This window comes from Cherax quadricarinatus, chromosome 16 (assembly GCF_038502225.1).
Source record: "Cherax quadricarinatus isolate ZL_2023a chromosome 16, ASM3850222v1, whole genome shotgun sequence".
NCBI lineage: Eukaryota > Metazoa > Arthropoda > Malacostraca > Decapoda > Parastacidae > Cherax > Cherax quadricarinatus.
Window position 1 is genome coordinate 30,647,012 of NC_091307.1, and position 14,636 is coordinate 30,661,647.

General features: G+C 39.5%; 1 protein-coding gene across 6 annotated transcripts in view; it reads left to right on the plus strand.

Annotated features, from left to right (window-relative positions):
* The window catches only part of LOC128705063 (centrosomal protein of 290 kDa), a 448,876-nt gene that overhangs the window by 342,490 nt on the left and 91,750 nt on the right, over positions 1-14,636 (plus strand). For all 6 annotated transcript variants that reach the window (XM_070085555.1, XM_070085557.1, XM_070085556.1 and 3 more), the window contains one exon: positions 3,042-3,209. In XM_070085555.1, coding sequence (XP_069941656.1) covers positions 3,042-3,209 — 168 coding nt within the window. The remainder of the gene's footprint in view (positions 1-3,041; positions 3,210-14,636) is intronic.

Below are 14,636 nucleotides of genomic sequence, written 5' to 3' on the forward strand. Positions count from 1 at the left end.
ATATCCAGGACTCAGATGTGAGCAATGGTGATGGTAGTGAATATGAACTACAAGCTCTTGAAAACAGTTCCAGTAGCGATAGTGAAGTGGAATATTCTCCAGTGAAGCGTCAGTATATACGACGTTATATGCGCTCTGGTAGTGTGCCATATGCTATTCCAAGGGGAAGGAGTACATCTTGGAGTACATCCCATGGCTGTACAACAAGAAGAGATAGTGAAAATGAAGATGATAGTGTTGCAATTGGGATGGAAAATGTGCATGCATCTGGTGGTGGTAGTGGTGGTGCCAGCCATGAGGCACCAGCAGTGGGCCATGCTGCCACCCATGCTGCTGCCTCAGCTGATCTACAACAAAGGCCACCATGCCAGCCTCCACAACCACAACCTCCACAACCACAACCACCTGTCAATATCCAGTACCCACCAGTAGACCGCACCTGGGATTGGCAGGAAGCTGCCAATTTTGTTCCAAATCCCTATCAGTTTGATGAAAGGCAAAGTAGAATACGGCCATCTTGTGCACTTGAGAGCAATGCCACTGAACTGGAATGTTTCAAGTTATTCTTTGATGAACCCCTGATGGAAATTATTGCCAGGGAAAGCAACAAATACTTCAAGTACACCATGGCAAACACAATACTTTCACCAGACTCTCACCTACACCAGTGGAAGGAGACAACTGTGGCTGAGATGTATCTTTTGTTTGCCACAATAATGCTTATGCCACACGTGTAGAAGCACAGTGTGAAATCGTACTTGTCGACAGACCGCCTGGTTGCAACCCCAGGTTTCAGTGATATAATGGGAGTAAATCAACTTGTGCTACTATTACGTATGCTTCACTTCTCAGACAAAACCAGGCCTGACAGAAACGACAGGTTATATAAGATTAGGAATGTGTTTGTATATCTGAAACAGAAATTCAGTATGTATTTTTGTCCCTTCAGGAAGCTTGTTATTGATGAGTCTTTGATTCTGTTCAAAGGAAGACTCTCATTTAAGCAGTACATACCAAGCAAGAGGAAACACTTTGGTATAAAGTTGTTTGTGCTTTGTGATTGCTACAGTGGTCTTGTATTGGATATAATTGTGTACACTGGAAGTAATACATTGCGAGATACCAGGAAGTTACTGGGTGTATCTGGTGATTTCTTGCGAGTGAACATAACAGATGTGTGTGGCGCAGTGCATGCAAATTGTAAACATATGCCCAAGTTCGACGCTGGCACTCGTAGAGGTGAGGTGCAGGCATTTGCTGCCAATGACATCATGGCATTTCGGTGGCATGACTAACAAGATGTCACATTGTTGTCATCAGTTCACCCTAACGAAATGGCAGACACTGGCAGGCAGCATAGAGAGAGCAATGAACCCATTCTAAAACCTGCAGCTGTGATTGACTACACCCTCAGTATGCATTCAGTGGACAAATGTGACATGCAGATTGGGTCTGCCGATTGTGTTTGCAAGAGTTATAAGTGGTACATAAAACTCTTTTTCCATATTCTGGACATTTCCATGCTCAATGCTTATAATATGTATAAGATAAGGATGAGAAACAAACCACCATATGGCAAATTTTGTTTGTCTGTCATCAGACAAATAATAATCAAGTACCAAGAAAACACCTGCAATAGAAAACCGCCCACGAAATTATCAACAACTACCTTCTCATCTGAAGCATGGTGATCACTTTGTAACAAAACTGCCTGCTACTGCTTTCAGGAAAAAGGCTCAGAAGAGGCGTTTCGTCTGTGCACATACAAAAGATCGCTCACAACAACACAGACACTCGTTTTATGTGTGAGGTGTGTAAAACACTATTGTACATGACACCATGTTTCAAAGACATCCACAGGCTGCAGAACTTCTAGAAACATGTCCTGTGACTGTATATGTGTACATAAAATATAGAAAAATAGTAATAAACAACATTTTATATTGTTCGTTTGTGTAAACAAGTTTTGTAAACAATATAGTGACAACAGTATTTGTGCAGTTATTGTGTAGTATAGAAAGAGAAAAAACTTACAAAATAGTGCTCATATTGGTCTCACAGGCCCTAAAAGTTACTTGAAAAAAAAATAAAAAAATAGAAAAAAGTACAAAAAACTAAACGATTACCGGGTGACCGGCAGTTGGCGATGTTGCTGTATGCCGATCATTTTCTGTCAACTTGATGCCTCCATATCTTGGTAAGTATTGATGGCAAAAAAAAATTTTTTAGCCTATGATGTTTAGAAAAAAACTATCTTTTCTTAAGAAAAATAATTTTTTTTTTTATTTTTTCTGACCCTGAGAACAGGTTTGGGAGAGGGCCTGCCGACCCTGAAAGGGTTAATATAGCTAGGAATAAAAAACAGATAAAAATTAAAATAAATACACAGTACATACAATACTTACCTTTAAATAGGCACTGGTCACCCTTCCCTTACTCAACTGTTGTATGAAAATGACAGAAAAGTGTTTTCACCATATTCACTCACCATTTGTGTAAGGGAAGGGCAACCAACACCATATTGTAAGTTAAGTGTTGTATGTTCTTTGTATTTATTTTACTTTTTTATGTTTTAGCTGTATTGAGCACTTAATATATGATTGTGTAAACACATTATCAGGCATTTTAGATGCATTCGATAATGAAAAAAACACTTTTCCACCCGCCGGCGATTTTTTCTTACAGTACAGGGTTGGAAACCTAAGAGCCACACATAAGGGGCCCCTCTTGTAGTCTATATTTAAATTTTGAGTAACTTTTAAGCGTTAGGATTAGTTTGCCTGATATGAATTGCATATTAGTGTTTTTTTGTGCCTACCAATGTTTTATTATAGTATATATAAACTACATTATTTGCACTGCATAAAGAAATGAAATGTATTTGTATGCTACCATTGTGTAAAACAATTACAGGTTTCCATTTCACACACATTTGGCAGGACAGTAGTACCTCCCTGGGTGGCTGCTAGCTACCAACCTGCTATATATTTTATTGTGATTTTTTAGTGTAAATGTTAAGAGGTTATACCTTTTTTTTTCAGCTCAAGCATGATAGGGAGCATGAGAAGCAGATTTTGAAATATCGAATTCATAAGCTTGAGCTGGAAGTGAGTCATAGTGTACCAAGAACTACTGCAGACCAAACATCTGCACAGTTGGCTGCCATCACCGCAAAATATCGCTCCCTCCTGCAGGCTCAGAGTCTCATGGTGTGTGCTAAATGTTTTTTCTATAGTTTCTACTTTAAGCTTGGTTAATGGTTTTTAAGATAACATTTACCCATGTGAAAACTGGTTTGTTCTCAAAGTTCCTTATGATATACAACCTCTCCTCACTTAACGATGGAGTTCCGTTCCTAAGACCACGTCGTTAAACGAATTCGTCGCTAAGTGAGGATCATACTATAATGGTAGTGGGTTTGTGTCAGTCATCTTTGATATTTTTTTTAATGTCACCTTTGCATCATTCATAACATTTCTGGTATATTTTTAAATGTTTATACATTAGTGTGCTGTATATTGAAATAAACAGAATAGAGGAAATCAGCTCTGATATACATTATTTAGGTGTAAATACTGGTCAGAGAGCCCATCGTAAATCTGAGGCATCGGTAAATGAGTACGTTGCTAAGTGAGGAGAGACTGTAAATGTATTTTAACCCTTAAACTGTCCAACAGATCTATGTACACATGCGTATTGCTCCAAAAGTACATCTACGTTTTTTTACATATTTTCAAATATAACAAAGAAAAACGTAGATCAAAGTTTTTTTTACACGTTTTCAAATGTAAAAAATCAAAAGAAGCTCTACGTTTTTTTACATACTTTCAAATGTTGAAAAAATGTAGATCTACGTTTGGACAGTTTAAGGGTTAAACATACTGGCCATCTCCCACGAAGGTAGGATGACCCCGCATGCTGACACCACAGCTCAGATGGCCCTTCAAACTGCAGTTAAGAAGGATGCTCATCCTTCTTAACAGTGTAGGCACTGCACTTCCCACCTTCAGGACCTGAGTATGGCTAGTTGGTTTCCCTGAATCCCTTCATAAATGTTACCTTGCTCACCCCCAACAGCAACTCAACTCACAGAAACTGCTTGCATCCTCTCATTCTGATCCATTGAGCTCATATAAGACTGTTAGATGTTGAAACTCCTAGCACTTAAAACCTTAATTCCCTTCCTCCTCTTTTGGGACATCCCCTACCCCTCCTTCATTCGATCCCAGATTTATATGCCATCTTAGTCGTCCTGTTATGCTCCATCCTCTTTAAATGCCCAAACCACTTCAACAGCCCTTCCTCAGCCCTCTGGATTAACTTGGGTAACCCCAGTCATTTTCTAACCTGCACCTCTTTGCACAGTGGCACTATTGTAACCAATGAGCTTGACTTCCACTGCATCTAAGCTCAGTATAATTTGCAAAATTGTAAAGGAAAGGTTTTCACTGGTGATGCACCTTGGTAATATTTATTATCAAACTGCACCACACCTGCTTGTGGTAACCTCGAAGACACTTTTATTTGGGTGGCACAAACGGGGGTAGCACTGTTGGGTTTCCCCAGGCACTTTATTTAATTACAGTGGACCCCTGGATTACGTAATTAATCAGTTCCAGAGAGAGAGTGACTTATCCCTAATTAATTTTCCCCATAAGAAATGATGGAAATCCAATTAATCTGTTTCAGACACCCAAAAGTATTAAAAAATGTTTTCTGCATGTAATATACATTTACCTACACAGAAAACAATGATACATGGAGAATAAAACAATAATAACATCAAACTTACCTTTATTGAAGACATGGTGATGTATGGAAGATAGGAGGAGGGGAGATGATGGAGGAGTTTACAATTGTTTGGAAGGGGAATCCCTTCCATAAAGACTTCAGGTACCAAATCCTTATCCTGGGTTACTTCCCTTCTTTATTTTTTAATGCCACTAGGACCAGCTTGAGAATCACTGGACCCCTGTCACTCAAAAAAGTGTTCCAGAGAGGTCTGTTTTTGGCATATGTTAGGAATTGTGTTGGGAGACACAAGATAGTCCTTCAATATGACAATAATTTCAGCTCTACAGCTTATTTATCTAGCACGATTCATCTAATATGACACAATAAATAATATTAATAACATAGAAACATGATATATACTGTAGAATGAATAAAATATGGCATTAACCCTTTGACTGTTTCGGCCGTATATATACGTCTTATGAGCAGTGTTCCGGACGTATATATACTCGATAATTCTTGCGGCTTCAAATCAAGCAGGAGAAAGCTGGTAGGCCCACATGTGAGAGAATGGATCTGTGTGGCCAGTGTGCACTGTATAAAAAAAATAATTCAGCATGCAGTGCATGAGAGAAAAAAAAAACTGTTTTTGGATTAAAACACCGACTCTGAGGTGTATTTTCCTATAGTATTTTTGGTTGTATTCTCATTTTCTTGGTCTCATTTGATAAATGGAAAACATATTACAGAAATAGAGGTGATTTTGATTAGTTTCATGATAAAATTGAGCTCAAAGTAGTGGAAATGTTTGATTTTTACCAATGTTCAAGAGTAAGCAAATCACACCACACGTCCAATACACGTCAACTGGGTAGTCTGATATTCTTTCACTAGTGGACTGATATTATTTATACCATTTTTACAATGATGCAGTACTCTGCATTACAGTAAATCTTCTATTGTTTGTGTAAATAAAAAATCAAAATGGAAAACAAAGAGTAATATAAGAGGGGCCTGGAGACATGACTAATGAACAGAGCATATGTTATTTTAGTGCCAAGAATGTCTGCATTGTTTATTCTTGACCCTATTTTGAAATTGGCATCTTTTTTAATTTGCGTGAAATTGGCCAAATTGCCAATTTCTGACCACTTTGGGTAGTTGAAATTGGTAAATAGGCAGTTTCTTGTACTTAGTTGTTAGAAAAAATGGAGTTCTAAAGAAATAACTATCAGTTTGGTCGACTGGAACAATGGAATTGGCCGAAAATAGGGCTCAAAGTCGGGGAAATCGCCGATGCATATATATCGCCGAGATCGCTAACTTTGCAGGAGCGTAATTCCGATGTCTTTACCATTGGGAAAAGATTCTCTGCCATTTCATAAGAAAAAATATTTTTTTTTTGTATCCAAAATTTTTCGACATCAGGAGACACTTCAGGATTTGGGGTTGTGGCAGTCAAGGGGTTAAGAATGTCACAAGTGGTGGTGTGTTTGTTGTTGGGTGTATAAAGGCCACTGAAAGATAAGCCTTACATTGAGGTGGTGAAGGCGGCAGCAGAGGCGGCTGTGTTAGTCAGTAGCCCTGTATATCTCCAACAACAATGGAGGAGTCAGTTTTGTGCTGTCCTTTTTCTATTGATTAACTGCTTAACATACTTGCTACACTGTTAATGCTACACTATCGCTGGCTGGTGCTATAGCCTTTATCAACTGCTGCTTTAGTATCGTACATACTACAGAATCACTGAAAAAGGCACATTCTCCCCTCTCTCTCAGCCCTTTACCAAAGGGCTGGCTGGCACTAGAAGCTTTCTTTGGGCCCATGGTGGCTTATTTAGCAGTTACAAGCACTAAAAAGAATGGAATAATACAAAATGTATCGTATGAATGCGTGGGATCGTCCTCACTGGCAGGTAAACGATGGCACACTGGCTGTACATGGAGTGCCGGGGCTGCTCAGGCCGCGCGGACACGTTCTGGACAAGTGACTTATACCGAGTTCAGTGACATTCACCGAGCCAATATCTTGACGAAAAAAGTTACTTATTCCGAATATTACTTATTCCGATGACGACTTAATCTGGGGATCCACTGTATGTGATTTTTTTGTTGCAAGAAGGACTTGTTAACTATGGCTATGAAAGATAATGATGGGTGTCCTGTATGTGAGGTTAACCTGTTAATTGTCCAAACGTAGATCTATGTTTTCGTGCATAGCTCTCTGACCTCGATTTTCTCCATAAGAAATCATGTAAAAAAACCTAGATCTACGTTTGGAGCACTTGCGAGTGAATGTAGATCTACGTTTGGACAGTTAACGGGTTAAAGCTGAAAAGAGTGTTACGGTACTTGAATGTGCCTTTTCTAATGAATGGTTTCACATTTTATGCACAGCCATTATAGGTTGGGTTTTCACTGATTGTACAGTGGATATATATTTGGAGCAGATGTTGGTTTTTATGAGAGGGTTTTGACTTTCAGAGGGCATTTGTAAATAGTATTTCTGTGGGAGTGGTTGATGCAGTGAGTGATGCTGTTAGAAATATTTTGAATGACTGCAACAGGTGGAAGAAATATTAGCCCTAGTGGCAAGCTGTAGGGCCCTGCAGCTTGCCACTAAGGTTGATGTTAGTAAGGGCATTGAGAAAAACACAGTGAGGGAAGAAGAGGTTTGCTCTGATTGCTCCTGACATCAGAATTAAAAATCATGGAGTGCATGCTGTGGTTTGGGATCATCGCATCAAACCAAAGCTCGGTATCCCAATGGACAGTACTGCTGCTGACCACGTAATCAACTTAATTTGGGATTCAGTAAGTTCAGTTCAGTAAAGAAGACAATTGAGATTGAAAATCATACTTTGGTACTTAGTTTTCCATCTCCTGAAGTGAGGCAGGAGGCCAGTGTTTTCATTGTTTCTTGTTTTCCTACTGATGATGGTTTTGTAGTCTCTGAACCAGTCAAGATCCTGTCTAAGGTAACTGTGGTTGATCTTTTGTCTCCTTGTTCAGATGATGAAATGGGTTCTGGTAGTCTTGCAGAGAATCCAGAAATCAAGAAACTGTGGAAAGAGGCTGTGCCCTTTGCATGTTTCTTAATGGTTAAGTGTAGTATCAAGATGGCTGTGGTCATGAGGAACGGACAGTATACATTTGTTGGCTTAACATGATGCAAGGTTTATAACAGGTTTTGGGTGACCTAGTGTCACTATTGCCAGGGCTTGTCATACTGCAGAAAATGTACTCATATGGATAGTCCACCAAAGTGTACTTTTTGTGCTAGTAATCGCAAGTCTTAGAAGTTGTAAAGATAAATCGTCTCCTTGTTTAATCAATTATTCCTCCAGAGTAGCTTCTCAGGGTGCAATTCACCACTTTGCATCTAACTCAGACTGGAGATGGTGTTGCAACATCACAAATTAATAATGGAGTTTTTTTTTGGCATTTATGGATTTGGAAAAGACATGATAGGGTGGATAGGGGGGCAGTGTGGCAGATGTTGCAAATGTATGGAATAGGAGGTAGGCTACTGAAAGCAGTGATGAGTTTTTATGAGGATAGTGAGGCTCAGATTAGAGTTCGTAGGAGAGAGGGAGATTACTTTCCAGTAAAAGTAGGCCTTAGACATGAATGTGTGATGTCACAAAGACTGTTCACTATACTTATAGATGGGGGTTGTAAAGAATCTAATACAAAGTGGAAGTTTTCACAATTGCTCTTTACTGATGACACTGCTTTTGGGAGATTCTGAAGATAAGTTGGAGGTTAGTGGATGAGTTTGGTAGGGTATGTAAAAGAAGGAAATTTAAAGTGAACATAGGAAAGAGTAAGGTGATGAGGATAACATAAAATTTAGGTAATGAAAGGTGGGATATCAGATTGGAGGGAGGGAGTGAGTGTATTCAGATATTTAGGAGTGGACATGTCAGCATATGGGTCTAAGATGAGGTGAATCATAGAAAGGTGAGTGGTGCATTGGGGAGTCTGTGAAGACAAAGAGCATTATTCATGGAAGCAGAAAGAGTTATGTATGAGAGTATAGTCATACCAATGCTCTTATTTGGGGTGTGAAGCATGGGTGGTAAATATTACAACAAGGAGAAGGCTGGAGGTAGTGGAGATGTTGTGTCTGAAGGCAGTGTGCGGTGTGAATATAATGCAGAGAATCCGTAGTTTGGAAATTAGGAGGAGGTGCAGGGTTACTAAAAGTATTATCCAGAGGGCTGAGGAGGGGTTGTTGAGGTGGTTTGGACATTTAGAGAGGATGGAATGAAACAGAATGACCTAGAGAGCGTATAAATCTCTAGTGGAAGGAAGGTGGGGTAGGGGTCGGCCTAGGAAAGGCTGGAGAGAGGGGGGTAAAGATAGTTTTGTGTGTGAGAGGCTTGGACTTCCAGCAAGCCTGCATGAGCTTGTTTGATAGGAGCAAATAGAGACAAATGGTTTTTAGGACTTGATTGGCTGTTGGAGAGTGAGCAAGGTAACAAAGGGATTCAGGGAAACTGGCAAGCTGGACTCGAGTCCTGGAGATGGGAACTACAGTGCCTGCACTCTGAAGGAGAGGTGTTGATAAGTTGCAGTTTTATAACTGTAGTGTAAGCATGCCTCTAGCAAGACGGTGATGGAGTGAGTATGATCGAAGCATTTCTTCTTTTACAGGTCACCCTGCCTTGGTTTGAAATGGGTGACATGTTAATTAAAAAAATAATAAATTTTACAGCCTCAAAAAACTTCCAAAATCCTCCTCAGGTTCCTCAAAACACTTGAAATCATTGTACAGTGGAGCCTCGGTTTTCGTCCTTAATCCATTCCAGGAGGTCGGTTGAAATCTGAAATGAGTGAAAACCGAAGTAATATTTCCCATAAGAAATAATGTAAATCCAATTACCATTCCAGACACCCAAAAATATTAACAAAAATTACATTTTGTAGAGAATAACTATAGTTTTACATACAGAAAAAATGAGAAATAAATATAAATGATTAATTTTAATGGATAAATGAATATTTAACTCGCTATTACCTTTACACTTTTAGCAATAACCTTAGAAACATGATAATTGAGGCAGAGTTGAATAAACACCATCTGATACTAGCAGGAGATTTTAACATCAACCTTATCCAAGCAACCGACCCTCCAGTAGCTGATTTCACAAATGCTAAGAACAACAGCTTATTGCTACCCTCTATAACAAAGCCAACAAGAATCTCTGACACTAGTGCCTCGTTACTCGACCATATCTGGACCAACATAATATCCCCACTACAAGCAGATATTATCACAGACAACACCACAGACCACTACCCTACCTTTCTCATGACCAACTTGTCTAAACTGCCTCAAGAAACAAGATCTCATTTTGCCTGCATGATGAGACATCGATAAACAACCTATAACTAGCTCTAGGCGCCATTGATTGGCAGAGAGAGCTAGATGACAGTAATAGTATCGTATAAAGATATAAAAATTTTTTTACATAAAACTCTAAACCTCTACAATAAACATTGCCCAATCAAAATGAAACAGATCACAGAAAAGAGGCTAAACAGCCCATGGCTAACTAGAAGTATCCTCAAATCTATTAATAAAAAACACCAAATTGAAAAGCAGTTCAGATTAGGCTTAACTGCTAAAGAATTTACTAAAAGATACACATCAATACTCACAAAACTAATATGTAAATCAAAGCAAATTGATTTAACCCTTTGAGGGTCGACAGGCCCTCTCCGAAACTCGTTCTCAGGGTCGGCCAAATTTAAAAAAAAAAAAAAATTATTTTCTCTTATGAAAAGATAGAGAATCTTTTCCCGATCATAACGACACCAAAAGTTTGAAATTTGATAGAAAACTTACGGAATTATGCTCTCGCAAAGTTAGCGGTCTCGGCGATGTTTATGGATCGGAGATTTTGCCCACTTTGAGCCCCATTTTCGGCCAATTTCACTGTACTAGTCGACAAAAAACATGAATATTTCGCTAGAACTCCATTTTTTCTATCGAATGGGTGCAAGAAACCACCCATTTATAAATTCAACTATCCAGTACAGTGGTCAGAATTTAGCAATTTTGCCAATTTCACACAAATTTCAAAAGATGCCAATTTCGGAATAGGGTCCAGAATAAACAAGAAAGACATTCCTGGCACTAAAATGACATTTCCTCTAGTCATTAGTCACGTCTCAAGGCCCCTCTTATATTCTTTTGCTTTCCACTTTGAATTTTTATTCTCACAAAAAATATAAGATTTACTGTTATGCAGACTACTGCATTAGTGTAAAAAATGGTATAAATATTATTGGTGCACTTGTGAAAGAATATTAGACTCACCAGTTGACGTGTATTGCACGCTTGGCACGATTTGTTTACTTTTGAAGTTTGGTAAAAATCGAACATTTCTGCTACTTTGAGCTCAATTTCAAGGCACCTATCATTGTAAAACCAGTCAAAATAATCTCAATTTCAGTAATATGTCTTCCATTCTATAAAATGAGACCAAGAAAACTAGAATACAACAATAAATACTATACGAAAATACACTGCAAAGTCGCTGATTTATTAAAAAAAAATGGAAAAAGTTTTTTTTTTCTCATTATGCACCATGTGCTGCAGGATTTTTTTTAGACTGTGCACACTGACCACATAGACCCATTCTTTCATATGAAGGCCTACCAGCTTTCTCCCACTAGATTTGAGGTCGCTAGAATTTATGAGTACTAGTACGTCAAAAACCCCTACGCGTAAGACGTACTAGTACGACGAAAACCCTCAAAGGGTTAATTAATGAACTATAAACCCTCCTCTCAAACGTCTCCTTACCAACCTCAACAGAACACATGACCATAACACAAGGCACAGATCACTCTTTGATGTTCCTTGTGTCCATCTCACAATATGTAAAAACTCAATGCACATAAAAGGTCCAAAAATCTGGAATTCATTACCTGTGAATGTAAAAGAAACACTATCTGTTTATAAATTCAAGTCTCTTCTTAAAAATCACTTGCTCACCCACAACTAAATAAATACTGAATAATTGTATCTCAAATGTTTAACCCTTTCAGGGTCCGTCTCGTAGATCAATGGCTTTACGTTGAGTGTCCAAACCGTAGATCTACGCCAAAATTCTAGTGCCGTCAAATTTAGCGCAAAAATGCTCATAGGCCTACATGTGAGAGAATGGGTCTGCGTGGTCGGTGTGCGCCATAAACAAAAAATCTAGGCGCCCGCATAGCATTGTGGGAACGCCGGCTCAGTTACCCTCGTTCACCATGCCTCGTCGCAAGTCAGCTCTCACTCCCCGGAAAATTGGGACTCTCCTCTTCCTATCTGATAGTTCTGACACTGATGGAAGTGGAAATGAAGACGAATTCTACAGCTTTGATCAGTTAGTGACCGAAAAGAATGACCAGGATATCGATAATAGTGCAGAAAACCCTGACAATCCTCAACCTTCTACCTCTGGTGTGGGCACTCGTGACTCACGGTCGGTTGTTCCTCATCGCAAGGGAAAACTAATATTTTCGCGTGGCCAGGCCTCTGACTTCAGTAATGATGATAGTGACGTGGACTGTGATTTTATTGCGCTCGACGATCAATCGAGTAGTGATAGTGAGGAATCATATTCACCAGTGAAGCGTCGGTATGTTCGCCGCCACATGCGCTCGGGTAGTGTACCCTATGCTGTGCCCAGGGGACAGAGTACATCCCGGAGTACATCCCGGAGTACATCCCGGAGTACATCCCGGAGTACATCCCGTGGCCCAACACCAGTTTTAGGTAGTGATAGTGAGGATGATGTGGCTACACTTGGCATGGATAGACCACAGGCATCAGTGGATGGTGTTAGTGGTGATGGTAGTGGCACCGCCATGCGTGACTCACCAGGCCACGCTGGGACCCACGCTGCTGACTCGTCAGTTCAAGGACAAAGCGGAGCGCCAGCCACCAGCCCACCACAACCACAACCACCCGCACAACCAGCCTATGATGTCCAGTATCCACCAGCAAACCGTATGTGGGATTGGCAGCAAAATCCCAATTTTGTTCCCAAGCCTCACCACTTTGATGATTCTCAAAGTGGAATTCTACCTACTTGTCCCCTTGGAACCACGGCCAATGAACTGGAATTCTTTGAATTATTCTTTGACCAGCCATTGATGGAAATTATTGTCAGGGAAAGTAATAAGTATTTTGAGTACACCATGGCAAATACGATCTTATCACCACAGTCAAGACTACACAGGTGGAAAGAGACGACTGTTGCAGAAATGTATTTGCTTTTTGCAACAATAATGCTTATGCCTCACGTCTATAAGCATAATATAAAAGCATACTGGTCCACAGATCGGCTAATTTCTACCCCGGTCTTCAGTGAATTCATCCCAGTGAACAGGTTTATCTTACTCTTACGTATGTTGCACTTCTCTGACAAAACCAGGCCTGACAGAAGTGACAGGTTATACAAGATTAGAAATGTTTTCATGTATCTCAAAGAAAAGTTCAGGATATACTTTTATCCATTCAAGAATCTTGTAATTGACGAGTCTTTGATTTTGTTCAAAGGTAGACTGTTATTCAAGCAGTATATTCCGAGCAAGAGGAAACGCTTTGGTATAAAACTGTTTGTACTCTGTGATTGTGACAGTGGCCTGGTGTTGGATATTGTTGTATACACAGGTAGTAAAACATTGAAAGATACCAAGATGTTATTGGGTATCTCAGGTGACGTAGTGAGAAACGTGATGGCACCTTATCTTGGTAAGGGGCATACATTATATACCGATAACTGGTACACAAGCCCATTACTCAGTGATTTCATGCGAGTGAACAAGACAGATGTGTGTGGCACAGTGCGTTCTAATCGTAAACATATGCCAAGGCTCAACGCAGGTGCTCGTGGTGATGACGTGCAGGTGTTTACTGCCAATGACATCATGGCATTACGGTGGCATGACAAACGAGATGTCACATTGTTGACAACCATTCACCGTAATGAAATGCAAGACAGTGGCAAAGTTGATCGAGTGACTAATGAACGTATTCGAAAACCAGTGTCAGTGATTGATTATACACAAAACATGCGCTTGGTTGACAAGTGTGACATGCAGATTGGTTTTGTTGACTGTGTTCGTAAGAGTTACAAGTGGTACATGAAACTTTTCTTCCATCTCATGGACATTTCAATGCTCAATGCATATAATATGTACCAAATAAAGACTGGCAACAGACCACCGTATGGTGAATTTTGTTTGTCTGTTGTCAGACAACTCATAATGAAGTACCAGGTAACAACACCTGCTATACAACATGGTCCTCGAATTCCTCAGGATATACCCAAGCGTTTGAGGAGAGAAGGTGATCATTTCATAATACAGCTTCCTTCAACTCAGAAGAAATTTGCTCAGAAGAGATGCATTTTCTGTGCACAAACAAAACGACGGCAACAAAGACGCAAAGACACTCGGTTTATGTGTGAGGAATGTAAGGTGCCTCTGTGCATGGTGCCTTGTTTCAAGGAGTTCCACAAGCTCCAGCAGTTTTAAAACCATGTGCAGTGATTGTAAATATGTAAATATATGATAGAACATTAGTATTATACAATATTTGTGTATGTTTATTGTAATAAACAACAGTGGTAAACAATAATATGATAATAACTTTAGTGCGGTTATTGTGTTCAATACAGTGAGTTTATATATATACATTATATACAGTATTGGTCTCTCAGGCCCCAAATGTTAGTAGGAATAGAAAAAAATTGGAAAAGAAAAGAAAAAACAACTAAAACCACAAAATAATGTAATGCGCGTATGTGGAATTCGTCGATGTTGCCGCCACCACATCATTTTGGACAAACTTCTTGGCACTGTATCTCGGTAAGTACTGATCAGATTTTTTTTTTG